The following is a 26,692-nucleotide window of genomic DNA, read 5'->3' as shown; positions in this document are numbered from 1 at the left end:
CGACAGTAACCCTATCTTTCTCGACCCTCATCCTTTTTTAGATCTCTTTCTTTTTCACTTCTTTGAACAACTGCTCCTCCTTTTTTTAAACGGTGATATATTTGTACAACAAGTAGGAGAAAAGGAAAAAAAATGTTCAAGTCATCGTCTTTCAAACAACAAGAACAAAGACAGGCACTATTCGTCATCCTCGGCCATGCTAGTGTCAGCCCCCCCATTCGTCTTGGCAGGCGCAACATCCTCATCATCGCTATTACTACCATTCTCTTCCTCGTCGCTGTCGACCACGCGACCCCTGCGAGACACCCTCTTGTGACGTGGCGCGGACACTTCGTCGTCATCGTCACCACCACTCTTGCCCTCCTCGTCGACATCCATCTTGTCATTCTTGCTGCCGCCTACATCGCCCTCGTCGACTTCTGACAGGGGCGTGTCCTCGCGTCCAATATTCTTCTCAGCACGCTCGAGGGCATCGTCGTCGTCGTCGTCGTCATTCTTATCGGCAGCGTCGTCATCGTCATCGCCATCCTCGTCGTCGCTGTCGACAATAATTTCGGCAGACTTGTACTTGGAGCTGGTCGCCACCGTTGTCTCTTTCTTGGTCAGGCGACGCTTCTTCTTGGCCGGGCTGCTGTTCTGCTCCTCGTCACCTTCTTCGTCGTCCTCGTCGTCCGACACGGCCGCCTTCTTCTTCTTGCTTCTCTTGGGCTTGCCCTCGCCCGAGGCGCGTGGTGCGGACTTGCGCTTGCGCTTGACCCTTTCGCCCGTCTCCTCGTCCGTCGTGTACTCAGCCGCCCTGCGGTTCTCTTCTTCCTGGCGCTCCTTGTCTCGCAGCGCGGCTAGCTCGCGGCCCTTTGCTAGCATCTCCTCGCGGTCTTTTCGAAGCTGCTCTTGACGTTCACGCTCCTGGGCCAGCTTCTTCTCCTTCTCCTCCTCGCGCTTCCTCTGCTCTGCCTCACGCTGCCTGCGTGCCTCCTCAACCTTTTCCTTGTTGGCCTCCTCCCATTCCTTCTGCTTGCTGATGGCACGCTCAAGCTGCTTGCGCAGCGTGTTGCGTGCCATGCTGGCGCGCTGCTCGATGTCATTTTTGGGGTAGGGAGTCTGGGGGTGTGCTGCGATCTCATCCAGTGATGCAATGGCGGCTTCCAGTCCCTCTGACGCCTTCTCTAGCTGCTCGGTCGTCTTCTTCTGTTCCGGCACGCCTTGAATTGCCGTCACCAGCTGGATCTGCACAAACGCCACATTGAACTTGTAGTGGACTTGCTCAGGGGAAGTCTCCAGTGCCTATAGTAAGCCGGCTGGTTAGTCGGCTGTCCGAATGCATTCGTCGATGATACATCCCACGATATATCTTACCTTCTGGGCACACTCGAGAGCCTTGTCGTAGGCTTCAATGTTGCGTTCTGACCGGCCCCTGTTGAGCCAAGTTCGACCAAGGCAGGCCAAAATGACGGGGTCATTGGTCTTGCCTTCCTTTGACAGCGCAATGTCATAGTGCTCGATAGCCTTGGTGTACTGGCGAAGCTCCGAGTATATGTGGCCGAGATTGACAAAGAGGTGGGCGTCCTTGACTGTCTCGCGGATCTTGTGGAAGATGGGGAGGGCGTTGGAGAGGTCCTTCTTGTCCTCGACCAGGGCGATGGCGACGCCCTGCGCGGCGTAGGCGTTCTTGGGGTCGAGCGACAGGGCCTTCTCGAAGAACTCGACAGCCTTACCATAGACGGCGCTGCGCTTTTGCTTATCGGTCTCCGTATCGCGGCGCATCTCCCTTGCCTGCATCAGGTACAGGTTGCCCATCCCCACCAGGGCGTAGCGGTCGTGCTTGTCATAGTTCTGGAGAGTGTGCTTGTAGTGACGGAACTCGTGGTCCTCGGTGACATTGGCAGGCCGCTTCCTAGAGTGGACCTTGCCCAGGTACCAGCCATACAGGGCCCGGACCTCAAGATCGCTCGTGTTCTCCTGGTACAGCTTGGCGACAGCATCGGGGCCTCCCTTATTAGGATGCTGTCGCAGCTTGATGTACGCCAGCCTCGTACGGGCATCAGTGTAGTCCTCATGACGTGCGAGAAGGCCCTCGTAGACCTCAGCAGCCTTGTCCAGGAAGCCTCTAGTCTCGTAGCTACGACCAAGGTTGAAGCTAATCGTCGAGACGAGGGGATCCGTTTCGGCAGTGGGATCCTTCTCACCAACCAGAACGCAAGCACTCAGGGCAGCCTCGAACATTTCGCTGGCCAGCTCGTGTTTCTCGGCCTGAAACTGGAAGCAGCCGATGTTGTTGAGGAGCTGCGGCGGGAGGAACTTGCGAAGAGCCGAGCGAATCTCAGCCTCATCAGTGACACCCTCGGGGCGTTCTGATTCGGGGACCTCGTCCAGCTCCAGCTGCTCCACCTGCTGAAGACACTGGAGTGCCTTCTCCGGATTCTCTGTCTCGTAGAGGCGGGCCAGATTTAGCAGGACGGACGGATCGGGAGACAGGGACTTCTTGGAGTCCTTCCAGGCGCTACGGACGCTTTCGAGGTATGAGAAGGCCTTCTTCATCTCGGCCGACTTGTCCTCATTGGAACCGCTGTCGATATTGGCGAATACCTCCTCGGCATACAGGGTGCCGAGGAGAATCATGGCTTCGTAGTTGCGCGACTGCTGAATCATCTTCTCGAGGCGAAGCTTGGCCTCGCCGAGGTCATTCTTCAGAACGGAGAGTTGGGCAGCACCAAACTTAGCCGGCAGATGTCCACTGTCCGTGCCACCGCGAGCGTCATCCGCGCGTCGGTAATAGTCGCTAGCGCGGTCCGCATTGCCGGCAAAGTGCTCTTTGCGCGCCAAGAGGTACCATCCATCACTGGCGATGGCGTTGACGTCGGTATACTGAATGGCCTTGTGGGCAAGCTTGTCGGCGTTGTCCCAGTTCTTGCGAGATAGGAAGTAGCTGGCAAACGTCGAGCAGGTGAGTGGTTCGTCCTTGTCCAGCTTGAAGGCCTTCTGTGTGAAATCAGTCATGGCCTTCTTGTAGAGACCAAGGAATTCGTCACTGTTGACGGGGACGTGGCCGCTGGAGTCGAGATAGAACTGGCCCAGGAGGATGTTGGCAATCTTGGAGTTTGGTGTGAGCTCCAGAGCTCTCTCCCAGGCGGCCCTGGCATCCTCCTTGTAGCCCAGCTGCCAGAGACAGCAGCCGATGCCGATGCGCGGATCAGGGTCGACCAGGTCGGGCATCTTGAGGACGACGTCCTGGTACAGGGTCAAAGCCTCGCCGTATTTTTGCATTGAGAAGAAGGCACGAGCCTTTCCGAGAAGAGCCAGCATGTTTTTCCCCTGGGAAACACGAAGGGCGTCGTCAAAGGCCTTGATGGCGGTTCTCAGAAGCTCGTACTTTTCAGACCCGGGGCCGCCAGCCGTCTTGGGCGGGGCCTGCAGCGAAGCGCGTAGTAGGAGTAGGACACCTCGAGCGAGATACATGGGTGAGAACGAGGGGTTCAGGCGTGCGGCGTCGTTGAGGGACGCGGTGGCCAGCTGCAGGTAGTACTCCTTTGTCTTGGCGTCGGAGAACCTGGAGCCCTCGGGGGCGACTCGGGGCGCCTCACGGCTCTTCCAGAGATACATCCAGCACAGGCAGCAAATCATGCTGACCTTGTCGCGCTGGCTGGTGCTTCCGCCGGCCTGAATGGTGCTGCTGCCGCGCATGAGCATCTCGATGGCATGGTCGACCTTGCCCTGCTTGGCGTAGGCCAGGGCGACCGTCATCCAGTAAGGCTTGGCGGCCTTCTCGTTCTCGAAAAGCGTACAGAGCTCGGTAGGGTCGTCGCCCAGTTCCATAAGGTCAATCTCGACAGCCTCGTCCTCCTGGTCGCCCTGGACGGGGACTTCGATGGCAGGGGGGACATCGGAGAAGCGAAGGCTGACGGGGCCATGGTCCTTCGCAGCGCCGTTGGCGCTCCCATTTTTCAGAGTAGCGGCCATGGTCTGTATCGTGTCCTTTCCTCTCTCAAATCTCCTTCTTTTTCCCTTGATGAATCGTTGTTGTCCCGATGCGGTCGTGGAGGAGAGGATGTCGGCGTCGAAAAACAGTCAGAGGCTGCAAGATCGACGCGTCGCGCCAGATGCGCAGCTCCCTTAGAGGGCCGTCGATGAGTCTGTGGGTAAAGATCACGGACCAAATTTTATGGCACAAATCATGATTCAGCAGCGAACAGTATCAGTAGCGCGGGCGTCGATAATTGTGTGTCGTGGAAGAGGGTAAGACGAAGGAAAGCCAGAGAGATGAAGCCGTCTGAGGCAGCGCCACGCTTTCCCAGAGCCAGCAGCTAAATGGTCCGTGCATGAGCGAGGAAACTCACGTACTGTGTACAAAAAAGGGTAAGAAGTGGGTCTCTCTTGCGCTTTGCACTCGTTCACATTTACTCGTACGTTCACGATTCCGTATCTTAAGTTATAAGAACGAAAAAGATGAACTAAAAGGGTGAAATAATGGTGGTTATGCAGGCAAATGGCATAACGGTAGGCTTCTCTCCTGTCTTCTAACATGTTTGCCCCCGTCGATCGCCCCCGTTGATCACGCTGGCTGTTGTATATACGTACTGCAACTGTCAACATTGAACTGACTTGGCATCGGGAGAGTAAATAGACTGCGTATATCGAGGTTAGGGATAAATCAATTGATCGACGGACAGTGAGAGCTCTAACACCCATCATGTTCCATGTTCTGTACCCATCAAGCAGCTGTAAGTCAAAGGGGTGTTCGCCCAGCTGCTGTCAACAGCTGCGAAGGGCACGCATCCAACCGTTTACACTCACCTCTTCCCCGTCATCCTAGGAATTTCCCTATATCTGATATCTCTGTAGGGTGATTCAGCACTGGGAACCCATATCACCCGCTCTCGGTAACCATCACAATATCCTCACCGCAGGGCGAACGGTCGCCATGTCCCCCGAACCCAGGTGCTTCGGATGGCACTGTCTGACCGTGGCCGAGAAATTCGGCATCATATTCAGCGCCGCCGTCGTCATCATCGTTCTGTCCATATCCTGGATGTGCTATATGGGCAGGGCAGCAAGTTCTCATCGGGTACAGTTCTCCGTGTCTCTCCCCGGAGGTCGCAGGATGCGCAGGAATCCGCGGCTGCCCCCCAATATGGTCGCAGGACAGCTCCCCGTCGCCTACAAGCAGCCCGGCTATCCTCTCCGGATCCTGTACCAGCCAGTACTATATAGCAATATCGACTCCATAGATGCGCTGCGGACATATCCCCAAGAGACTCTCCCAGGCCCCTACGACCACAATATACACATGATAGCAGGGGCAGGCATGTCGGGTCCATATTACGGTCCTGAAGCGCCACCGCTGGGCATACACGAAGGGCCTGGCCTTCTTCCTCCACCCCTATCCTCTCACCCAGTCAACTATCCGAGGGCACAGACTCAGGAGGGTCCGCAGTCGACGTGGAGGAACCGCTCCGTTGGCACGTTCAACATGCCGACGGGCAGGGCGTCCACTATCGCGAGCAACGACGAACGACAACGCAGCACAACACCACACACCGGCTCTCCTCCCCAGAGCAGGGATGAGAGGGCCCCCGTCGCCAGCGCCGTTACCAGATACGGCGGTATCCGCCTCGTGCCTTCCTGTGAACCGGAGCAGCAGCAGCAGCAGCAGTCGCCAACTAGGATCCGGAACGAGGACGACGATACCCCGTCCATAAAATCGGGTGCCGCCACGGTCCACAGCGACGACTACGACCTGCCAGGGGAGTCACATCTGACTTCTGTGGACGGGATTTCACTACAGTTTCGCTCTCGATACCGCTCTCGACGTTGGGAACAAGACGCTCCCCAGCCTAATCAGATTGGTGCTATGGTCGTGGTACCGACTGCGTCTTCAATTTCAGAAGAGTCAGCCTTGCGCGGAGGCGCCATGAATGGCGTGCATATTCCCTTGGGAAGGCTTCCCGACGTGTCTGATGATGGAGACAAGCTGTTCCAGGCCTTTGAGAGCGGCCCATTCTGCAGGGAAACGATGCGCGCCGACTGGGAAAGGAGGTACGTGACGCGACAGGCAGAGTACGATACCGGTGTTACCCTGCGTTCGAATGGGAGATGCTAACATGGACAGAACACCGACCACTAATTCCAGTGATGATAACTCTGAAGAGTATAGGCCAGAGGTACCGGTACCGATTCACTAGGACTATGACGATGTTTGCTGTGAACTAGAGGACTTAAAACTAGGGAGCAGTTGTCCCGGGGCTTTCTATGATATTGTTTTGGGCGATCCATCACATGACCATGCAGGCTGAAATCTCCATGGATGGGGTGGAATATGTACGCTCGATTCCATCTCCGAAACTTACTAGTATTTTGCTCAATGCCGTTTATGAAATAAATACTTGAACAACCGACTTGCTATTTTTACTATCCTTCTGCGTTGCTCACAATGCACGTATCGTGACGTGCCTGCAACCAGGAGACCGCGCTGGGCTATCAGCTTAGTGGGACGGCGGTGTAGGTAGGCGACAACGCGACAAAACCTGTCACCGGCATCAAACGCCAGCCAAAGCCCCACGACGACGCGCCCGACGGCCCCAACGAAGAATGGTATGGCCCTTTGGCAGTGGCCAGGGCGCCGATGCGAATCGTCAGGATGAGCGGGCATCGACACGCACGACTGACATCCCCCCCTCCGACGCTCGACAGCCAGTCTCATGGACCGACACGATAGGCCAGCCGGCCAAGGCCTTCGGCGCAGCGCAGGAGTGGGCTCCCGTGGTGGTGTGCTCGCTGGCGAGCATGGGAGCACTGCAGCTGTACGCAAACTACCTCCGGCGGATACCGGGCGCGGCGTTCGTTCGGCCGTCTTTCTTCCGGAGCAGGAGTCTGTTCGGGCGGGTGACGAGCGTGGGGGATGGAGACAATTTCCACCTGTTCCATACGCCGGGGGGTAAAGCCGTGGGGTGGGGATGGCTACGGAGCGTCCCTACGGGGAGGAAGCAGCTCAAGGACCGGACGGTACGCTTGCCCCCCTTATCTCTCGCAGTGTTACTTTCTCAACTTCTTTCTGACAACGCGTAGATATCTGTCCGACTAGCTGGCGTCGATGCCCCTGAGGGAGCTCACTTTGGTAAGCCAGCGCAACCGTTTTCGTCCGAGGCCCTCGAGTGGCTTCGAGCGTACATTCACAACCGTAACGTCCGGGCGTACCCATACAAGCGAGACCAATACAACCGTATCGTGGCGACAGTATACGTGCGGCGGTTCCTGCTACGCAAGAATGTAGGGCTGGAGATGGTCAAGAGGGGACTGGCCACCACGTACGAGGCCAAGTCCGGAGCCGAGTTTGGCGGATTGAAGGATGTCTACGTCAAGGCCGAGGCTAAGGCCAAGAAGAAGCGTCTTGGTATGTGGTCTGGTAAGGCGAGCGAGTTCGAGAGCCCTAGGGAGTATAAGACCAGATGGGCTGGCCAGGATCAGGGAGGTAAGTGATGTCAGATGCGGGTGGAGGGGAGGGAGGGGGGAGGGAAGGGGGACATCATATTATTACAGGGTGACGATGTTTGCTACTACACTCTGAATATACATCCATATCATTATACGGAAGAAGTGTACGACGTAAGGACTACCGTCCGTCCGGCCATAAGAGACGATAGAAGGCGCCATGCTCCGACCAGACGGCATCTGAGATTCGGTGCGAGGAAGTGTGAAGACTCGGGGTTGAAAAGCTATGACAATACGAAGGTAGGCTCGCGGTCTTGTGAGAAAGCCTCTCCCTTCCGTATACCTGAGGTGTGTATCTGAGGTTGTCGGCAAGTGATGGAATATTTGTAGGCCCTTCATATGTCGGAGGATGCACCCACAAAGATTGACCCCGTTACCATCATCCACATCGTACATATACGTAATACGTATAATACACTACTGGCTAACAGATGATAAGATCCACACTAAACTTCCAAGACGCCAGTGGACTACAGGTTGAACAGTGTCGCCATCGTTCCCGTCTCTGCGGAATTAAAATATTGTCAGCTCGTCTGTAAGGTCCACGAGTTATCGGCTTTCCCCAGTAATTGTGTCGTGCATGTATGCAAGCACGGAAGCCTATGTAGCATGTGTATATGGATGTTGGAGAGTCCCAACCCGGCCGAGAAAGGAAACCCCTGCCACCATCTAGGGTTCTTATTAGTAGAGTCTAATATTACACGGTCATAGTTAGGCTATGGTACTTCGGTATAGTTGCGCGTGGTTCGCATCATAAGACATAGCTTCTATATACATTGGCACCGTTTACAATGGAAGAGCCACCTGAGAGCTGGCACTCGAACCCTTCTCATGCCTCCCGGGAATCACCAAGTTGAGCACCACCCCTATGACAGCAGCAATGATAAACGGCGTCTCGACCACCAGATTGATACCCTGCTCGAAACCGGCAAGATTCACATTGGAACCTTGGTACGCGAGGATCTGGCTGAACCAGCTGGGCGACACAATGTCCATGAAGCCGACGCCAAGCGCGACGGTGAGTATGAACCGATTGCGCCTCGTAAACTCGACAAAGCTGAGCACGCGGATGCCCGCCACGACAATGGTGCTGAACAGGAAGACCTGCATGCCACCCAGCACAGAGGGTGGCATGGATCCAAAGACGGCGCCGAATTTGCCGAATATACCCATGAGAACGAGGAATGCGGCAGCGCACCAACCCGCCCTCCGGCTCTAACTCTCACCATCGCATATCAGTACATACATATTCTCGTTCAAGTGTCAATTTCAGTAGTGAAAGGTGTCTAGACTCACCGCACAGCCAGTCAGCGAAATAACGCCATTGTTACCAGCTTGGCTGACCATGGGAAGGCCGGTGCCCAACGCGCTGACTAGACTTCCCAACCCGTCGCACAGTATGCCTCCCTGGATGCGCGAGTTGAAGTCCACCCCGTCAATTTCCACGCCGGAAAGCTCCGCCGTGGCCAGGATATCCGGCATGCAGCTGACGGCCTGGCACACGAACATGATGAGCAGCGGCAGGACCAGCGCTCCGTCGACCGACAGGCTGAACGTCTCCACCCAGAGGAACGTGGCCACGGGGGCGGCGTCGATGTCATCGCGGGACCAGTACCCCGTGGCACCGGAGATGGCGCAACCCACGGCCAGACCGAAGACGACCGAGGCGGAGCGCATGAGCGGGGACCCGAGGATGTCGACTATGATGATGGTCACGAACACGCTGAACCCGAGGCCTATGAGTTTCGGGTGGCCCCTACGTAGTCATTATCAGTACATATACGTAAGCAGAGAAATCTCAACCTATGCCAGGGAAATAACTGCTCACCAGGGCAGAGGCTTCGGGGCGTCAACACTGGGACACAAGGCGTAGTACCCCTCACCGCCGTTGCAGTTGGAGCTGCCCCCCCAGTTGTTCATCCCACTGGAGATGAGGTACACGCCGACGAGCAGGAGCAGACTCCCTGTGACCATCTTGGGGAACACGCGGTTCAGCACGCGCGGGGGCACAAACGACAACAGGATCTGTATCCACACCGTACACAGCATGGTCCCCAGCATGGCTCCCCACGCATCCGGGCAGGCCAGCCTCGACCCGTCCGCCGCCGTAGGGCAGGTGCCGTTGCCGTACCGCATGTCCGCGTAGCTCAGCGCCACGGCGATGATGTCAAACGTCGGTCCCACGACGGATAGGAGCCCCGTGCCGACGTAGAACGGCGTCTTGGCCAGGTGGATCCTGGTCACCTGCAGTGCTGTCGCGATGCCCGTCGTTATGAAGGCCGCCGAGACGAGGTACTCGGTTTGCTTGGTGTTGAGGTAGAATGCGCCGCCGGCGATGGCCAGCGGGGGGGATACAACGGATCCGATCATGGTCAAGGCGTGCTGCAGACCTAGAATGATGGTAAGGAGGATGGGCACCTCGTCATTCAGACCGTAGAAGGGGGCTTGGTAGCCGGCGTAGCGCTTGTTGAGGGGCCATATGTTTGGCGTGACGAGATACCTGTAGTCCTTTTTTCCGAGGCGCACGTTCTAACTGTCAGCTTGGTACCAGCGGTATTACGCATCGGATGTTTCCAATTACATAGTCTCCGATCCAACCTTGACGGGTGGTGAAGTAGCGGAGGAGATACTGCCATTGGGTTTCACGGATGGGAGACACGTCTTCGGAGGACGGTGCCTGCTGTGCCCCTATGGGTGCCTTTTCTCGGCTCTCGTCCATGACGATGGGCGGTACGTTTCCTTGTGACAAACGCCCATGATGGGAGTTGCAGCGCGGCTGTATTATTTATGGCCACAGCCTTTATCTGTAATGGGTCAGGGTCAAATGTACATATCTGTAATATGTAATCTGCACGACGATAATCTGATATGCCCTCGGCCGAGGTTGACAGGTAACAACAGAAAGATACACCACCTCGGCCGAGCAGCAAGAGCTGGAAAACAGGGGAATCTCCATCTTCGGACGTGTACCGCTTTTCTTGTACTTGTAGACATTCCGACATCTCACGTTGCATGCAGGTGCAAGAGCATGCATTTTTATGCCCGCAATGACCGAGTGCACCATCTTCCACGGTGCGACAATCATCACTGTCAACCCGCAACGAGAGACCATTCAGAATGGCTACATCCGCGTCGACGCACGGCGCATAACAGCCATCGGCAAAGGCCGCTACCCCGCCGAGGCATCACTGCCACCCGGGACACGGGAGATAGACTGCCGGGGCAAGATCATCATCCCGGGACTGATCAACACGCATGCCCACCTGGTGCAATCCATATTGCGCGGACTAGCCGAGGACCTTCCGCTGCACAACTGGCTGTGTGACGCCGTGTGGCCGCTCGAGGCGTCCTTCGAAGACTACGATGGGTACCACGCCGCGCGGCTGACGGTGGCGGAGATGCTCAAGACGGGGACGACGTGTTTCCTTGACCCCATGATAACCTACCGTGCTGGGTTTGACAATGTGTGCGAGGCTGTGGGGGGGATGGGGATCCGGGCCTGCCTCGTACGCATCAATCCACGCTTCTACCTAACGCATTATCCGAGTGGTAGTAATTGCTAACAGTCGTGCGTGTGTGCGTATGTGTTTGTATGAAGGGAAAACTGGTCAAGTTCGCCGAGACGAATCGCCAACTATCCATCTCGGACCCGAGGGATGCAGATCTACTGGCCATGTCCACCCCGGAGCTGCTGCGCGCCCACGGACAGCACCACGGGAGCTACGACGGTAGGATCCACGTCTGGGCAGCGGCCGGCACACCCAGGGGGGTGCCCATCTCGCACTACCGCGATTTGGGCCAGACGTGTGCTGCGGGGGGCATCTCGATCACGATGCACTGCGCCGAAGCGCCGCGGGACCGGACGATCTACCACGAGACGTACGGATGCAGTGCCATGGAGTTTGTCCGGGACGCGGGGCTATGTGCGCAGGTGCAGGTGCAGGGGCAGGACGACGGCAAGACGGGTGCAGTATCAGAAGGAGAGGGAAGTCGGCCACCATCGCACAACCTGGTCCTGGCACACATGGTCAACCTAGACCCGGACGTCGACATCCCCCTCCTAGCCAGCACGGGCACATCGGTAGCGCACAACCCTACATCGAACCTCAAACTGGCGTCGGGCGTGGCGCCTGTGCCCGCCATGCTGTCGCACACGCCAGACGCGGTCAACGTGTCCCTGGGGACAGACGGCGCGCCCTGCAGCAACCACTACGACATGATACGCGAGATGCACCTGGCCGGCATCCTGCACAAGGGCGTCAACGGCGATGCCAGGCTGATCCCCGCGGAGCTGGCGCTGGAGATGGCCACCATCAACGGAGCGAGGGCGCTGGGACTGGCCGACGACGTCGGGAGCCTGGAGGTGGGCAAGATGGCTGACGTGGTGGTGATTGATCCAGGGATCGGGGCTGCGCCGTGGGTGCCCACGAGTGATGATGAGGCTGATGGGACTACAGGTGGTACTGGGAATGGGAATGGGAGCGAGAGGGTCACTATCAGAGGAGTGAGTGCCGCGACGACGGTGGTTCACGGGTGTACAGGGCGTGATGTGGACATGACCATGGTGAATGGGGTAATGGTGGTGGAGGGAGGCCGCCTGTTGAAGGTGGAGGAGTCCGAGGTGGTGTCCAGAGCAAGGGAAGCTGCCAGGGGGGTCATAGACAGATGCAGCCCACAAGCGTAGCTCGCAGGTGAAGACCATAGGTGTACAAACACGAAGTGATCATGGCGGAAGAGTACGAGTAGGTTAAGGACGGTGTGTGGGAAAAATTGATTGTTCAGCACCAACTCCGGGTATACGGAGCATTTTGGGCGGTGCTGAATTCTCGTAGTGATATTCGTAGTATGAGCAGTTGCCGGTAACACAGGCACTACTCGGTAAAAAGCGTCAACACGGACAGAGGGGGAAAAAAGCTGTTGAATAACCCGAGTCCATGACTCCGTAGGTGCATCAATGCGTTGTCCCCAACAAAAGGGGAGTTCGCGGGGCATAAAGGGCCAAGGGAGGGGAAGGGGAGGGGCAGAAAGTGGGGGGGAGGGAGGGAAGTACCTACAAGTAATATCGTACGTGCTAAGAATGGACGGGTGTTAGCGAAATGGCGGGTGAAGTACGGAGTTTACGTACCTGTAAGTGTAGGCAGAGATGGTATTAGCAATCCGGTTGAGGGCCCTGAGCAATTCTTTCGAAGCCTCACAAATACTATCGCTACTACTAGGTAGCTACTACTAGGTAGCTACTGCTAGGTAGGTAGGTAGGTAGCAGTATCAGGCTACCAGAGTAAGACCTATCACCACTGTATTACATACGTTGAGCAACAGTGCGAAGGGAACCGAGAGGAAGACATAATAACATAATAATACATGTATGTGGCGAGGAAACTCTTCAAGGTGCAGCAGTCAATAGCGGTCTTACCAAGGTGACGGCAAAAAAAAAAGGGCCAGGGTCCCAACCAAACAGGAAAAAAAAGGGGTCCAAGTTGTTGTGTGGCTGCATCCCCAAGCTTTCGCTTTGGGAAAGACTTCACGTGTGTACCGGTGCTAGCCTTTAGTGCAGCATTGCTGTTAGTATCCGCACTACTCCGTACCTGTAGAGATACCTGGTAACTCTTATTAGAGTTGAATCTACTAGTAGTATCTACGATGACAGTCTTTCTTATGATGGAAACCCGATATGGAATCCAAGAGATAATAATTACCAACACCTGATCTTTTGCTTATTTCCTCCTTTTCTTTTCCCCATTCTCATATCATCTCTTTCTATCTTTCTCCGTGTGTTCGGATGATTGGGCCGAGGCTCAATGGTGTCTAAACCCTGCGGTGAGGGAACTTCCCCCCCCCCGGTCCTTCCGCCAAGTCTATCCCGCTGTCACTCTGCGGCTACAATCTTGTACTAGGTACTCCGTACTTTTGAAATCACTCTGAACTTTTACAACAATTGTGTGTGTTTTATTTATTTTTAATTTTTTTTTGGGGGGGGGGGAGGGGCGAGGGTCTGGCACTACTACTATCAGTACCATCCATAATAGAGGTGTGACTTCATTATCGATCAACCCAACTCTATTACATCTTGTTTCCGCCCCAAAGTATTCGATACATGTCAAATGTAGCTCCGGTACAACAAAATTCTCATCAGTCGTGTAGACCCTCAACCTTTAGCTTCGTTATTACAATGTTCTGGATAGTCTCTGGTACAGGTGGTATGGATCACTCGTAGACTCCCAATACGCCGTAACTCGCAGTATCGAACAATACCGAGAGTGTTAACCAGTAGGTAACATTTTTCTAACCTATCAGTAGCTTGTAGTAGCAGCACTGCACCTTCTCGTACTCGTACTGTTGAGCCGAGAAACCGCTTGTCCCATCCACTTCTTCTCGGCTCCTTCTCCTCAGCCGAAACAGAAACATTGCTCTTTTCCTTGTCTCTCATCCTCCGCTCTTCCATTTCCCCCCTCTCATCCTCTCTCCCTCCCTCTCCCTCCCTCTCTGCTCTTTTCTTCTTGTTTATCTTCCATCTTCCTCTCTCCCCCTTGACTTTGCCTGGTATTACTCCTTCTTCTTTCCTTGTCCTCCCATCTCCCTCATCTCTTTCTTCTCTTGTCCACTAGATCTTGTCTGATAGACTAGCTACTTACTATTTCCCTAGCTTCCTACACACATACATACACACAGACACGCCGGCTTGTCAAGAGAATACACAGACATGGAAAACCTAGGAATCATGGGCACAGTGCCCGAATCCAACCTCTTCACCTGGCCACCTACGAACCACCCGGCACCCCTCCCCCCTCCCACCGTCGAGTCCCCCTCGGTCATGTACCCCTTCAACATCCCGGGGCCGGCCTTCGTGTCTGCCCTGGACGCCCGCGTGCCCCTCACCATCGCCACCGTCTACGCCGTGGCCGCCAAGCTGCTGACGCGGTACAACTTGTCGCGCGGGAAGCGCGCCTGGGCCATCAGTCGGACGAGACCCTTCTTCGCCTTCGTCGTCCTGCATAACGTCTTCTTGGCCGTCTACTCGGCCTGGACCTTCTGGGGCATGCTCGGCGGCATGAGGAGGAGCGTCGCCAACCCCTTCACCACTGGGGGCGGGGGCCTCGCCGCCACCGCTGACTCCCTGTGCCGCGTCCACGGAGGGCCCGGCCTCGGCAACTCCGTCTACTTTGACGACGCCTCCCGGAGCTGGACCTCGCTCTCCCACGCCGGCGGGCCCGCCGCCCCCACCCTCTCCCAGGACGGCCTGCCCTCCCCCCTGCAGCCCGGCCGCCTCTGGAACGAGGGTCTCGCCTACTACGGTTGGATCTTCTACCTCTCCAAGTTCTACGAGGTCCTCGACACTTTCATCATCCTCGCCAAGGGGAAGCCCAGCTCCACCCTCCAGACCTACCATCACGCTGGCGCTATGGTGTGCATGTGGGCTGGTATCCGCTTCATGTCGGCCCCCATCTGGATCTTTGTCCTCGTCAACTCGTTTATCCATGCTCTCATGGTAATTTCCCCCCTCTCCCCATCACTCTCCCAATGCCAACTCTAACAAAAAAAATCTCTAGTACACCTACTACACCCTCACGGCCTTCTCCATCAAGGTCCCCGTCTTCGTCAAGCGTACGCTGACCACGATGCAAATCACCCAATTCGTCCTGGGCGCCTCGTTTGCCATGGTCCACTCTTTCGTCTCCTACATCATCCCCCTGACCATCACGCCCACGGACAACGTCGACGTTACCGCCGCCGCTGACGCCAACACTCTTGTCCCCTCCATCGCCGCAGGCGCATTCGACTCTCTCCGCCAGCTTGTCCTCGGTACCGCCGGCGACCACGCCCCCGTCAAGGCTGCCACCGCCTCGGCCACCGGGGCCACCGAGATCATCTACGTTTCCCAGCCCTGCATCGTCACCGCCGGCGAGACTTTCGCTATCTTCGGCAACGTGCTTTACCTCGCCCCCCTGACTTACCTCTTTGTCAGCTTCTTCATCGCCAGCTACCTCAAGCGCAGCAATGCTGCTAGCAAGATCAAGGGCAAGGGCGCCTCGGGTCGTCGCCTGAGCAACGTCACCCTCGCCGAGAAGGCTGGCTGGGATGCCGCCCGTGGCGTCGAGAAGGAGGTCTACGGTGGTGAGAATATGGTCATGAACCCTTCTAGCTCCAATGGATCCCCTACAAAGTAGATCTTGGTCTCTTTCGCAACACACACCAAAACAAAACAAAAAAGGAGAAGTGAAGTGCATGCGTGCACACCCCAAAAAAGGGAGAGTGGTTGAGTGGTGTATGGTGTCACAAAAGGGACGCAGCAAAATATGAAACAACATTACAGTTGACGAGGTACGAGTACGACTTCAAAACATCTACAAGATGACGGGAAGGGATTCAGGGAGATAAATGTATGTGGAGAAAGTGTTCACTATCGCCCTGTTTGTTTCACGCACGGATTATCATTGCATTTTCTTGACTTTTTAATGCGAGCCGGGAATGGGGGAGATTATCGGCGTTTTGTTTTCTTACTATACATGTTTATTTCTTTCTACTATTTCCCCAAAACTTTCATTTCTTCATTAGCTACACATGGACGATATATATGCACAGGATGATTTCAAGAGTCAACACGGCACGTTACCGCCATCTTCCAACGTTTCACCAGACTGAACTAAATCTTTGACGCAAGACGCTTGACCATCACTAGACAAAGGGGATTTATTCACATATATTACGTATTATGTACCAAGTTTAGCCGTCTATATTGCATGTATGGAAGATGAAAAAAGATAACAGCATTAAGTGAATCCTATTAGATAAGAGTAAAGTAGGTACATAGCGCCGCGCTCTTTCTATATGCGAGAATCTTCAAAATAATCCAAAAGAGGGGTAAAAAGTCTCTGGATATGAGAGACATAGAAAATGGAATAGCATAGATAATAGATGCAGAGATATATCGGGTGGCCATCACATTAGGCCAGGGTTCGACGCAAGTATATGGACTCGAGCCAAACAGAACACTATAACTCCGATCAAGATTGAGCCATGACGAAGCCATGATACAAGTCAAACTCAACCCAGTCTCTCGCAACATCGCAGTCCTTCAGTCTGGTAATAGGCAACAAGTTGTAGTGGAAGGTCGCTTCATGAGGCTCTTGGAGCCGGGTATCAAGAAAAAATGCTGTCCGTGTCCAGGACAGCCGCAGTGAAACAGGAAGCTGAAAATCAAAGGGAGACTAAAGCTCCCGAGAAGGAAGAAGGCGCTAAGATCCGTGACTGCAGAGTAGTATATGTAGGCGTGATTAGGTGTGGGTATGTTTGTGTACTAGAAGGTGCTCCAATTCCAGTCGCGAGGAACGCTGTTGGCAACGTCAGGGCTCTTGGCCAGGCCAAAGTCGGGTTGGGCGCCGGGGTGGGCCATGACGGGGGTGGGCGGAGTACCACCGTGGCCATCGGAGGAGACGGAGCTAGGCGACTGGCTGTTGTTGCGGCTGTACCAAGACTTGTACTGGTCGAAGCAGTGCTCGCATGTGCGGTAGAGGGGAGCGCGAGGGTTGAAGTTGGCATCCTGGTCGAGAGGCACGCCGAGGCTGGAGTGCTGGTCGCAGAAGATGTTGCCACAGCGTCGGCAGTGATGGCGGCGGACAAAGTAGCTGAAGGTGCGCTTGCAGGTCGGGTCATCGCACAAAGAGGACTCGTGGTCAGGCTGCAGTGGTTTGTCGCGTTAATATGGGGTACGAGTAGGAATACTCTGTAGAGGCAGGGATAGGACGAAACAATACCTTCCAGTGATCCCTAGTAGGAACGTCAGTGACGGTGGGAAATATGTCGTGGTTGTGAGAGTGGCCCTCCGGGCACTTGGCACTGTCGGCTGTGGAGCGACGGCTGAGACGCTGGATGACGCCTATGCCAGCCATATTCATGAGGGTGCTGCTGTTGGAGAGGCGGCGGCCGCCGTGGCACACGCAGTCCGAGTCGTGACCGTTGGACGAGGTATCAACGGCGACGCCGCCGGAGAGGGGCGGAATAAAGTCGCTGTTGGGACGAAGGACGGCTGGCATATACATAGGTCGAGTATAATGTCGAGAGTCCTGGTGCTGGTTCTGGTAGGCCTTGGGTGAGGCGGGGACCGAGGCGTTATGTTGGCTCTCACCCGAGGAGCTGAGGGGCGAGATCTGGTGGTTGACGGGCGGAACTTGATAGGAAAAGGAGCGCATGTGCTCAGGACGATGCTGCTGGACGTGATGGGGTGGGGGAGCTTGGTAGTGGTGGCGGTCGGTGGCCATGGTAGGCATGATGAGCTCAGCAGTCATATTACCGGGCTGAAGGGGGTCCTAAAGAGTAAGAGTTGTGCGTGCGGCGCGTGCGTGTGTGTATTCGGGTTGTGGGCGAGTATGCGACTGGGGTGGTGGTGTTTTAAAGCGGAGACCGTTGTTGTCGGCGATGTCTTGGGTGAGAAAACAAGACGAGAAGGCTTATTGCGGGGAGACGAGTGTGCGTAGGTGAAGAAAGGCCGGGTGTATTTTCTCGGCGAGGAACCACGAGTAGAAAGTGAGAAATATGAGGGGGGGGAGAAGAGGACCAGTTTCGCTATTAAGGAAGAAGATAATATAGATGGGGGGGTGGTGGGAGATTTGGGGGGGATAAGCGATGGTTATACGACATAGACGGATAAGACGAGCGTTGTAGAGGAGGGGGGGAAGAGCAGAAGGCGGGTACTTCTCACTTTTCGGGGAAGTATAGGCGGCGTGAGTGGGGGAAGGCGCCGCCGGCGGGTGGTGGAGTGCTACGGAGCATTTGTTACTGTACTATGCTTGAATCTTGGGTGGCCATGTCCTGGACAATGACAAATGATGATAATCACAGCACCTACAGTACACTAGTCAGAGACATGGTTTGTGACGCTTTTAGTACGGCAGGGGGGAGGTAATAAGTGATGGGGAGGAAGGGCGCTGACAATGGTGCATCATCAATTGGGTAGTAAGGTAGGTGGCTTGGTGGGCTCTTTGACGGGCTCCTTGATGGAGGGTTCTAGTGGCGACCGTGGCGACGGACCGACCTCGTTTTTGCGTTGTTAATAGGTCAGTACGCATTGCGTAGGCGGCGTAGCAGGTTTACATCCACTGTAGCCGGGCTGTAACAGCAGAGCACTGCACTTGTAGTATTACTGACGGCAGTTCGGCATCGGTAGCTGGATATTATTACGACGCGCTCGGCTTTCTCCTACTTAACTTACTTGTACGAGACATGTATTACGTGCGCTCATTCCGTGTCATTTTATCTCCAGTTTGAGCTTATCTTTATCGTACTATGTATATCTGTAGTGGTGGTCATATTGCCCCGTAAGCTAGTATCAGCACGAGTAATGGTAGCATTTTCACTCGCCGAAAGTCCTTGCGCTGATAAATTGTAACACGACGAAGAAATCCCACTCTTTGTCTGTACCATTGCCGATTCTCGGTAAGTAGTACACCTATTAGCACCTACTCGTACACTGGGTATACTGGTACGCACAGCGGTATTCCCTTGCGTTCTAGATCTAGTGCCAATGGAGATAATTTTGGCTGGACTATGCACCTTGGGCGCGTTTTCTCTAGTGGCTCTCCCGGTATCTTGCCGGTCAGCCAGTGCTATCATATTATGGTGAACAATAATGCTCGTACGAGTCGTAGCATCATAGCCATAGGCTACTAATTTAGTAGTGTTACCATCTGCCCATGATTATTGATTGCAGAATGTCGTAGGCTTGTGGCCCGCCTCCTCGGTCCGCACCTTCCCTCATCCCCTCTTTCCTCAACTCCGTACGCACCGAAACTGAATCGTGCTGGCCAGAGAGGCAGGAACGACCCTTTGGCCCAAGACAGGTAGTAGCCACGAGTATTACCAGTATAATTATTTCTAGTATTACTCGCAGCCTGTACCTTGTTATTCCCCCCCTCTCGTCAATGCATGTCTCGTTTGTTGGCTCTGCGGGTACAGTGCGGTGCAAGCTTTAGCAATCCCGTCAAATCCCTCCTTCCTCTCTCAAGTGCTCACCATTTACCAAGAATACCACCCAACCACCCGCCCCATCTATTTACCTGTCCCCGGCCGCTGGCCATGCGACCCGTCCACACACAAGTCTGGAGTTGCCGTGCTGCAGGCTTGGCCTTCAAGAAAAAAACAAGTGGCGCTCACCGTTGGCTGCTTCGCAAATGAGAGCTTCCCCAACGCCAAAGCAAAGATCATGCTGGTACCGAATAGAACTGAGGGTCCGTCCACAGGGACCCCTACCAGCTTTGCCAGCCTACCGTGAACTATTCCAAAGGCGGAAGTAATACTTCGTCCACTACATTAACTGTCCCTCGACAAGAGTACGGGTACGAGTGCACGAGTGAGCAACATTACGTCGTGGATATTGTGCTGGCTACCATGTGTTAATCACTGAGTAATTTACAGAGTACCGATGATTGTCATTTATCACTCTGCGGTCTTGCTTCTAGGCGTTCACCAGCCCACCCTACTGTTGCCTGACTACGGCTTGGATTGTGCGTCCGGATCGTCAACAGACTTCTGCGTTATTAATAACTCGGTAGGAGAAGCAGGGTGACGAGATGACGCAGACACTCAAACCAGGGACTCAAGGTCGGGGTTGCCTAGTGCCAGGCGTGGCAGGCGGGCAGTACCCTCGAGTCGTTCCACACTTCTGTTGGATCCGGACGGACCCTCTGGGTGGCAACGGTTCGGCCGGCATGGCTTGTCAAATAAGAGCGCTCATCTTTCCCATCTTGACCAATACAAGTATTTTTGCCTCATATTTACGAACACGGAGTAGGAAAATCCCTGGCTTGGCACGCGTGTTACCCACAGGCGACGATACATACGCTTGTCCAAGTCGGCGAGATAAACAAAAGTAAATAATCGGTTGTCTTCAGAGTTCCCGGGCACCCACCTCCGACCAGAATAGGCAACATGGCACGTTTGACGGCCTCGCGCTGTTAGTAAACACATGACGACTTTTTGCCACTGCTTCGTCCGAGCTGTGCTTTCTAAGCTGTTGCTTATCACTGTTGGAAACAGCTGGCCCCATCTCGTCGCTCGAGGCCCTTCTTTGTTTATGATGATGAATGTGGCTCTGCATCATCGTGGTCATGACGAATCCATTTACACGAGAAGTTGCATCCGTAATTTCACAGGTTCTTAGTACGAGTCTCGTACTCCGTAATACTCGTTAGAGGATGCGTCTGGGCCGTTCGCTCTATCCTTAGGTGGGTATTCTTCTGATTTGTCCAAGTTCTTCACACATGGTAGTCCCTTGAGTCTTGGCAACCAGATTGGGAGACCCGCCATAAAACACACTCGCACTGTCACACAAGCTTACACAGCAAACCCAGCTACAAGTCTCAGTAGTCATTCTAGCGGTGAAGGACCGAGGGTCCGACGATTGGATATCCGTGCTGCATGCCACTTCTTTAGCTCCTTTTTGAAAGAGGGTAGCTTGACCCGCGTCGCATCCTAGACTGCCCCTCATCTGCTGGTGCTACGGCTACGACATGCGTGTAATACGTAGTATTCTAGCATTCTATGTGCCTGCTCTCGTACCGTCGTCCTGTTCTTGCATCTCCGAGATATCATTAACCAAAAGCGGACTGGACCAGGCTAGAGCCTTTTCTGCCGCCTTCTTTTTTCCTTCTATTGGAGGGGTACGGCAAAGAGAGAAAGTCTTGGCTTGACTTGGCTCGGATCATGGCCTAAAAATATGAATGGCAGAATTCATCACACGATGTATTACCATACATTACCTAAGCGCTATGAGGTGCTGCCCCGCGACGTACGCCTGCCGAGCCCCCCCTTCTTCCTCCGCCATCGCAGATGATCTCTTATGCTACAGTTCAGTTGATAGGGAGCTTAATACTGGTATTGTAGTCCCGAGACGGCGGGTTCTATCGGGGTTCATAATCAGGTCCGCGTAATATCTGTGATCGATCCCAAGTGGTGCTATGTGTTGGCGCGTTACTGCCTAGGTGTTAATACTATTATTTGCATTATTTGCAGTGGAGGAGAGCGATACTCGCTTGCTCAAATGATTAATTACGAGTAATGTCTAGTACTCGTACATTAGTAGCTGCCATAAAAACCAGGACGCCCAAGGAGGATGAAGCAGGACCCCCCTTACTCCTCTGATAGGTCACATGTGTCTGATCCCCCTCCGGTGTCCCTTTTCAACTGCTCTACAGTACTTCCCCTCTCACCCCGCCAGGGTGTGTCATGTACATCGTATCTAATGCTCCAGCGACGAGGAGTAAGGATTTCCTTATCTATGGTGCCACCATGATGTTGTGGCGGGCGGTGCGTCACTGACCTTTTTAGAATTCGAACGACAGAGGTCAACAGTTACGAGTACTACTACTAATTATACTATGAGTACTCCGTACTGCACAAGTATTTCTTCGCAAACCTACGTATAAGAAAAAAAAGATGAGACGGTGTGGTGTGGCCGAGCGGCATAGTGTAATGTAATATTGAGCTATGCATGAGATCAGATCGGCTTCAATTAATCCATCTCCCATCGACCACTCTTGCCACCATCCTTCAGCACAACCCTCAACCCCTCGATGACCATACCCTTGTCCACAGCCTTGCACATGTCGTAGATGGTCAGGGAAGCCACGCTGGCAGCCGTCAGAGCCTCCATCTCCACCCCTGTCTTGCCACTGCACGTGACGGTGGCGCGAATCTCTATCACCCCAGCACCAGCACCGTCATTGGAGGCGGAGGAGGAGACGGAACTGCCGTCGCGGGGCTCTAGATCGATGGCTACGTGAGATAGGGGGAGCGGGTGGCAGAGAGGCACCAGGTCTGGCGTACGCTTGGCCGCCATGATGCCCGCCACGCGCGCCACGGCCAGCACGTCCCCCTTCTTCATCTGGTTGTCCTGTATGAGGTTCACCACCGTGGCGACTGAGAAGCGCACCGTGCAGGCTGCCGTTGCCGTCCGCTGAGTGACGGCCTTTTCGGATATGGACACCATATGGGCTGTTCCGCGGTCGGAGACGTGCGTCAGCCGGCCCTGGCCTGGCTCGCTGCTGCCGCTGCTGTCATTATCACGGTCGGATTCCTGCGCTCTTCTCGGCGATGACGAAAAGAGTCGTCGCTGCTGTTGCAGGAGGACGGTAGCGGTGGTGGTGTTTAGTAGACGTCGAACCCGAGGTGGCATACCACCTGTGAGGGAAGGTCTGATGGGATCTACAATAGGGCTCAAGATTTAGCAGATTGTAACAAATTTTTTGTTTCGTATAATATTGATGTCACTATGAAGTGTGTGTGTATGTGTATACAAATTCCACCATACAAAGAAAACGCCGTATCATATGCCAATATCGTCCAGTCATATAAGCCATATTGTGAAGAAGAAAAGAAAAAGATGAAAGTGATAAGGAATAGAGACAAAGAAAAGGAAAGGAGAAAAAAAATCACCCACCTATCAATATCATGGGCCTATTCTTCATGTGCTCCAGCTCACCCATACCGGCATGTTTGGCCTTCTTCCTCTTGACAGCCATGCCGATGACATCGAGCAGCTCAGCCTCGTTGGGGGGCAGGTCCAGACTCAGGCTGTCGCCATCGACGGCAGCAGTGTCCAGACGCTCCATGGCCGCCTTCTTGATGGCATCATAGGCCTGGCGGTCTATCGGCTCGCCACCGTTGGACTGGCGCAGGATATCGCGGAGGGAGACTTCGGCGTTTCCAAACAGGCAGACCTTGAGGTTCCCGTCGCCGGTGAGGCGGAGACGGTTGCACGTGCCGCAGAAGTTGTGCGTCATGCTGGTGACGAAGCCGACGCGACCGGCGTAGCCGCGGATGCGCCACGTCTTGCTCGTGTCGTTGGGCTTGTCGGCGACCTTGTCGACGAGCCCCGGGTACTCGCGGCGGATGAGGTCGAGCATCTCGTCGTAGGAGAACATCTTGCGGCGGCTCCAGCGGTTGCCGTCGAAGGGCATGTACTCTATGAAGCGGACCTCGAGGTCCTTGTGGCGCGTGAGCTCGACAAAGGGGAGCACCTCGCGGTCGTTGACGCCGCGCATGACGACGCAGTTGATCTTGAGCTTGATGCCCGCGCCGGTGCGGTTCATGTCGAGGATCCGGTTGATGCTGCGCTGCACGGCGTCGAACCCCTTTCGCCGCGTCATGATCTGGAACTGGAACGGGTCCAGCGTGTCGAGGCTCAGGTTCACCCCCGTCAGCCCGGCCTCCACCATGCTGTCGAGCTTGCGGTGCAGCGCGATGCCGTTGGTCGTCAGGCATATCTCACGCAGCCCGTGCGGCCGCAGCCGCCCGAGCTCCTGCATCAGGGGTACAATGTCCCGCCGCACCGTCGGCTCCCCGCCCGTCAAGCGGATCTTGCTCACCCCCTGTGATACGAAGACCGACGAGAGCATCACTATCTCCGGGGTCGTGAGGAGCTCCCGGTCTGGCGATAGCTCGACGCCTTCCTCCGGCATGCAGTATACGCATCGCAGATTGCACCGCTCCGCGACTGATATTCGCAGGTAGTCATGCTGTCGGTCGAAGGTATCAGTCAGGAAGTCTGACAGGGGCCGGGCGTCCCGGATGCGGTCGCGCCGTTGCCGTGATGGAAGCTCGGGGGTCGACGATTCAGGTGTTGCCGCCATGTCTTCTGCGGCCCCAGCTGTCGTGCCAAGATGCCTCGTCGTCATTGCCGGGACCGCCACGTGCCGACTGCTGTTGCTGCCGCTGTTGCTGCCGCTATTGCTGATGGGCCATGGCCGCAAATGGGAGGACCAACCAAGAGTTGCAGCGATGAGCTGCCTTTGAATCGTCGGCAACACGGGCGACGGTAGGCGGATGGCCGACGCCATGGTGTAGAGCCGGTTGTTGGATACCCCCGCTGCAGGTTTGAGGGTGGAGAAAGCCGTCTGCGCGCAGTTGCGTACTATATGGCGGGGCAGACGAGAGCCTGAGACAACAATAGCAAGCAGCCTAAGGGATGGCAGTCATGTCGTCTCGATTGAGAATGCAGAGGAGAAATAATTTGCCATGTATTTGTCTTTTCTGGGAGGTTCACATGGTAATACGGATGAACGCATGTGCCACGGCGGGTGATTATGTTGATTCCAAGTCCGGGCTTCGGAGACGGCCGCTGTCGATAGGCGGCATCACGGCCAGTTATCTGTCAGGCCGCCCTTTCATTGACAATCTCTAGCAGGTCGATATGATTCAACGGCTTTATATAACATCCGCTTTTTTTTTTCTATTTTATTACAATTCTATTCTGCCCTAGCTGCTTCTCTTCGTTTGCACGTCCACATCACCCGAGATCAAATATGATGTGATGACCGTCGATGTACATGTTGATTTCATCCATGACCATTTACTATTTCGTGTACCCTCACATTATTAGCTACTAGTGAGGCCCACCGTACTGGCAACAGAACCCCAGAGCGTCGTTGACAGTCGACGGCCATACATTCACATCAAGCCGACTGTTTCGTTGCCGCCTACTTGTTACTTTCTCTATACCCCTTCACTCGTTACTGTATTCTACGAAGATGCGACCAGACTTGAATGGAAGCATGATGCCTTATGAAAAAGTACAAGGGCTGGCCCCGCGCAGGTGACAAAAGTAGTGAGTGATTCTTCATATCTCACACATATCCCGACTCTTTTATTTTGTCACCCTGGCGCGCTCTCATCAAAGTGCCCCGCGTCGTCTCTCCAGACATCATCACCCACCACCATTCACCACTGGGGCACATGCTCTCCGGCTCTGATTGTCCCTCGTTCAAGAACCCACTCTTTGATATTGAAGACTGTTCACCTTCTGTTTCTGTCCGGGGTTGGCCCTCGAGTGTTAGAGCCATGCACTTCTCCCCGCCCTTCAGATGTGAGCTTCTTGTCCTCATCCTCACCCATCTCCAGACCCCATATCTGACCTCTCTCATAAGCCCCATCACAGTGCGCCGCCAGTCCCGACGGACAGCTGATAGCCAGCCTGTCTTCCCCCGAGATCCTGATCCGGTCCACGGCTACGTTGGAAATCATTCACGCCATCAAACTACCGTCTGAGCTGGCCGCCGCCACTATCCAGACATTCCTGTGGTCGCCGTCGTCGACGCGCATCCTGCTGTCGACGCCGGACCAGATCCAGGTCTTCCCGGCGTTAGAGACGCTCCGCTCCCGAGCTGCAATCCGCAATGCGGTGCCTAAGCACTCACACATACAATTTGGCCGCTCGGACTCTGAGATTCTCGTCTTCTCTGCCTTTGGACTCAAGCTCCTGATCATCGACCTGTCGTCCTCGCGGGCCGTCGAGGTCGCCAGCCCGAAATTCTATCAGCGTACCTCGGTGCCGCGCACTGTCTCCTTTCGGCCGAACTCGGGACACATGGCGCTCCTCACGCGCGTCGCGGGGAGGGACCTCGTCAGTATCCACTCTCCGGCGGGCAGACAGCTCCAGCGGTCTTGGGCTCCCGAGACGGTCGACGCCCAGGCGCTGGCTTGGTCTCCAGATGGTCAGGTCCTTCTCGTCTGGGAATCGCCCGCTCATGGGTGGCACCTGCTCCTGTACACCCCTGACGGGCAGCTCATTCGCAAGCTCGAAGGGCCAGACGGCAAAGCGGACGACGACTCAGCCTTAAAGCCAGGAATCAGGGCCTGCCAGCCTAGTCCCAGTGCCCAGTGCTACGCTGTATCAGACTACTCGCGGTCCGTGTCCATTCTCGACTCCATGTCCTGGAGACAGACGCTGCGTCTGGTTCATCCCATCACCATTTGCCCCAGTGACACACTGCAAGTGAGTTAATTCTTTGCCTAGTACTGCTACTATGTCAAACATTGCTGACACGAACCCTCCCCTCCAAGGTCTGGCAAGAACAGCTTAGCTCGACTGGTATAAGCCAATTCCACCACGCAACACAAGAGATATCCCCAGCCACCAGCATGACATCTACGGGCTGCTCAACCATGGCCTTTGACGCCTCGTCCAATCTCCTCGCCACAAAGCTCGACGACTCCCCCACCACCCTATGGATATGGGACCTGTCGGCCGGTGAGCTCCGTGCCGTCCTGCTCTTCTACCACCCCCTCGAATTCACCTGGCACCCTTTTATCCAGGAGCTTCTCCTCGTTGTGTGTCGCGACGACGCTAACCGCTGCACGCCCTTCATATGGGACCCTCTGTCGGACGGCCCTACGCCCGTACCGTTTGAGCAGCACATTGGCCGCAGTGGTGGCGGCA

General features: G+C 55.1%; 9 protein-coding genes across 9 annotated transcripts; 5 read left to right on the top strand and 4 right to left on the bottom strand.

Moving 5' to 3' along the window:
• Window positions 1-177: 177 nt before the first annotated feature.
• On the bottom strand, window positions 178-3,957 carry GMORB2_5839 (uncharacterized protein; the record flags this gene model as incomplete). Its single annotated transcript, XM_035467809.1, has 2 exons — window positions 178-1,284; window positions 1,357-3,957. The coding sequence occupies 2 exons, from the start codon at window positions 3,955-3,957 to the stop codon at window positions 178-180; spliced, it is 3,708 nt and encodes a 1,235-aa protein (XP_035322775.1).
• A 961-nt stretch (window positions 3,958-4,918) lies between these two features.
• On the top strand, window positions 4,919-6,097 carry GMORB2_5838 (uncharacterized protein; the record flags this gene model as incomplete). The annotated part of the gene is made up of 1 exon (XM_035467808.1): window positions 4,919-6,097. One exon carries the CDS (start codon window positions 4,919-4,921, stop codon window positions 6,095-6,097), a length of 1,179 nt encoding a protein of 392 aa, XP_035322774.1.
• Window positions 6,098-6,585: 488 nt separating this feature from the next.
• Window positions 6,586-7,473, top strand: GMORB2_5837 (nuclease domain containing protein; the record flags this gene model as incomplete). The annotated part of the gene is made up of 2 exons (XM_035467807.1): window positions 6,586-6,999; window positions 7,063-7,473. The coding sequence occupies 2 exons, from the start codon at window positions 6,586-6,588 to the stop codon at window positions 7,471-7,473; spliced, it is 825 nt and encodes a 274-aa protein (XP_035322773.1).
• Window positions 7,474-8,271: 798 nt separating this feature from the next.
• On the bottom strand, window positions 8,272-10,204 carry GMORB2_5836 (Xanthine/uracil permease; the record flags this gene model as incomplete). The annotated part of the gene is made up of 4 exons (XM_035467806.1): window positions 8,272-8,700; window positions 8,782-9,241; window positions 9,314-10,014; window positions 10,067-10,204. 4 exons carry the CDS (start codon window positions 10,202-10,204, stop codon window positions 8,272-8,274), a joined length of 1,728 nt encoding a protein of 575 aa, XP_035322772.1.
• A 328-nt stretch (window positions 10,205-10,532) lies between these two features.
• GMORB2_5835 (Cytosine/adenosine deaminase or related metal-dependent hydrolase) lies at window positions 10,533-12,169 on the top strand (the record flags this gene model as incomplete). Its single annotated transcript, XM_035467805.1, has 2 exons — window positions 10,533-10,991; window positions 11,084-12,169. The coding sequence occupies 2 exons, from the start codon at window positions 10,533-10,535 to the stop codon at window positions 12,167-12,169; spliced, it is 1,545 nt and encodes a 514-aa protein (XP_035322771.1).
• A 2,034-nt stretch (window positions 12,170-14,203) lies between these two features.
• Window positions 14,204-15,650, top strand: GMORB2_5834 (GNS1/SUR4 family; the record flags this gene model as incomplete). Its single annotated transcript, XM_035467804.1, has 2 exons — window positions 14,204-14,971; window positions 15,033-15,650. The coding sequence occupies 2 exons, from the start codon at window positions 14,204-14,206 to the stop codon at window positions 15,648-15,650; spliced, it is 1,386 nt and encodes a 461-aa protein (XP_035322770.1).
• A 1,130-nt stretch (window positions 15,651-16,780) lies between these two features.
• Window positions 16,781-17,768, bottom strand: GMORB2_5833 (FYVE zinc finger; the record flags this gene model as incomplete). Its single annotated transcript, XM_035467803.1, has 2 exons — window positions 16,781-17,161; window positions 17,238-17,768. 2 exons carry the CDS (start codon window positions 17,766-17,768, stop codon window positions 16,781-16,783), a joined length of 912 nt encoding a protein of 303 aa, XP_035322769.1.
• A 4,220-nt stretch (window positions 17,769-21,988) lies between these two features.
• On the bottom strand, window positions 21,989-24,314 carry GMORB2_5832 (GTP 3',8-cyclase; the record flags this gene model as incomplete). Its single annotated transcript, XM_035467802.1, has 3 exons — window positions 21,989-22,656; window positions 22,916-24,074; window positions 24,285-24,314. 3 exons carry the CDS (start codon window positions 24,312-24,314, stop codon window positions 21,989-21,991), a joined length of 1,857 nt encoding a protein of 618 aa, XP_035322768.1.
• Window positions 24,315-25,411: 1,097 nt separating this feature from the next.
• On the top strand, window positions 25,412-26,583 carry GMORB2_5831 (WD40 domain protein; the record flags this gene model as incomplete). The annotated part of the gene is made up of 2 exons (XM_035467801.1): window positions 25,412-26,248; window positions 26,317-26,583. Coding segments are annotated over 2 exons (1,104 nt in total), but the record flags the coding sequence as incomplete, so codon positions are not given.
• Window positions 26,584-26,692: the final 109 nt, after the last annotated feature.

The sequence above is a fragment of the Geosmithia morbida genome (assembly GCF_012550715.1).
Source record: "Geosmithia morbida isolate 1262 chromosome Unknown scaffold_4, whole genome shotgun sequence".
Taxonomy (NCBI): domain Eukaryota; kingdom Fungi; phylum Ascomycota; class Sordariomycetes; order Hypocreales; family Bionectriaceae; genus Geosmithia; species Geosmithia morbida.
The sequence above is the reverse complement of the archived record's forward strand: the minus strand, read 5'-3'. Positions and strand labels throughout refer to the sequence as shown.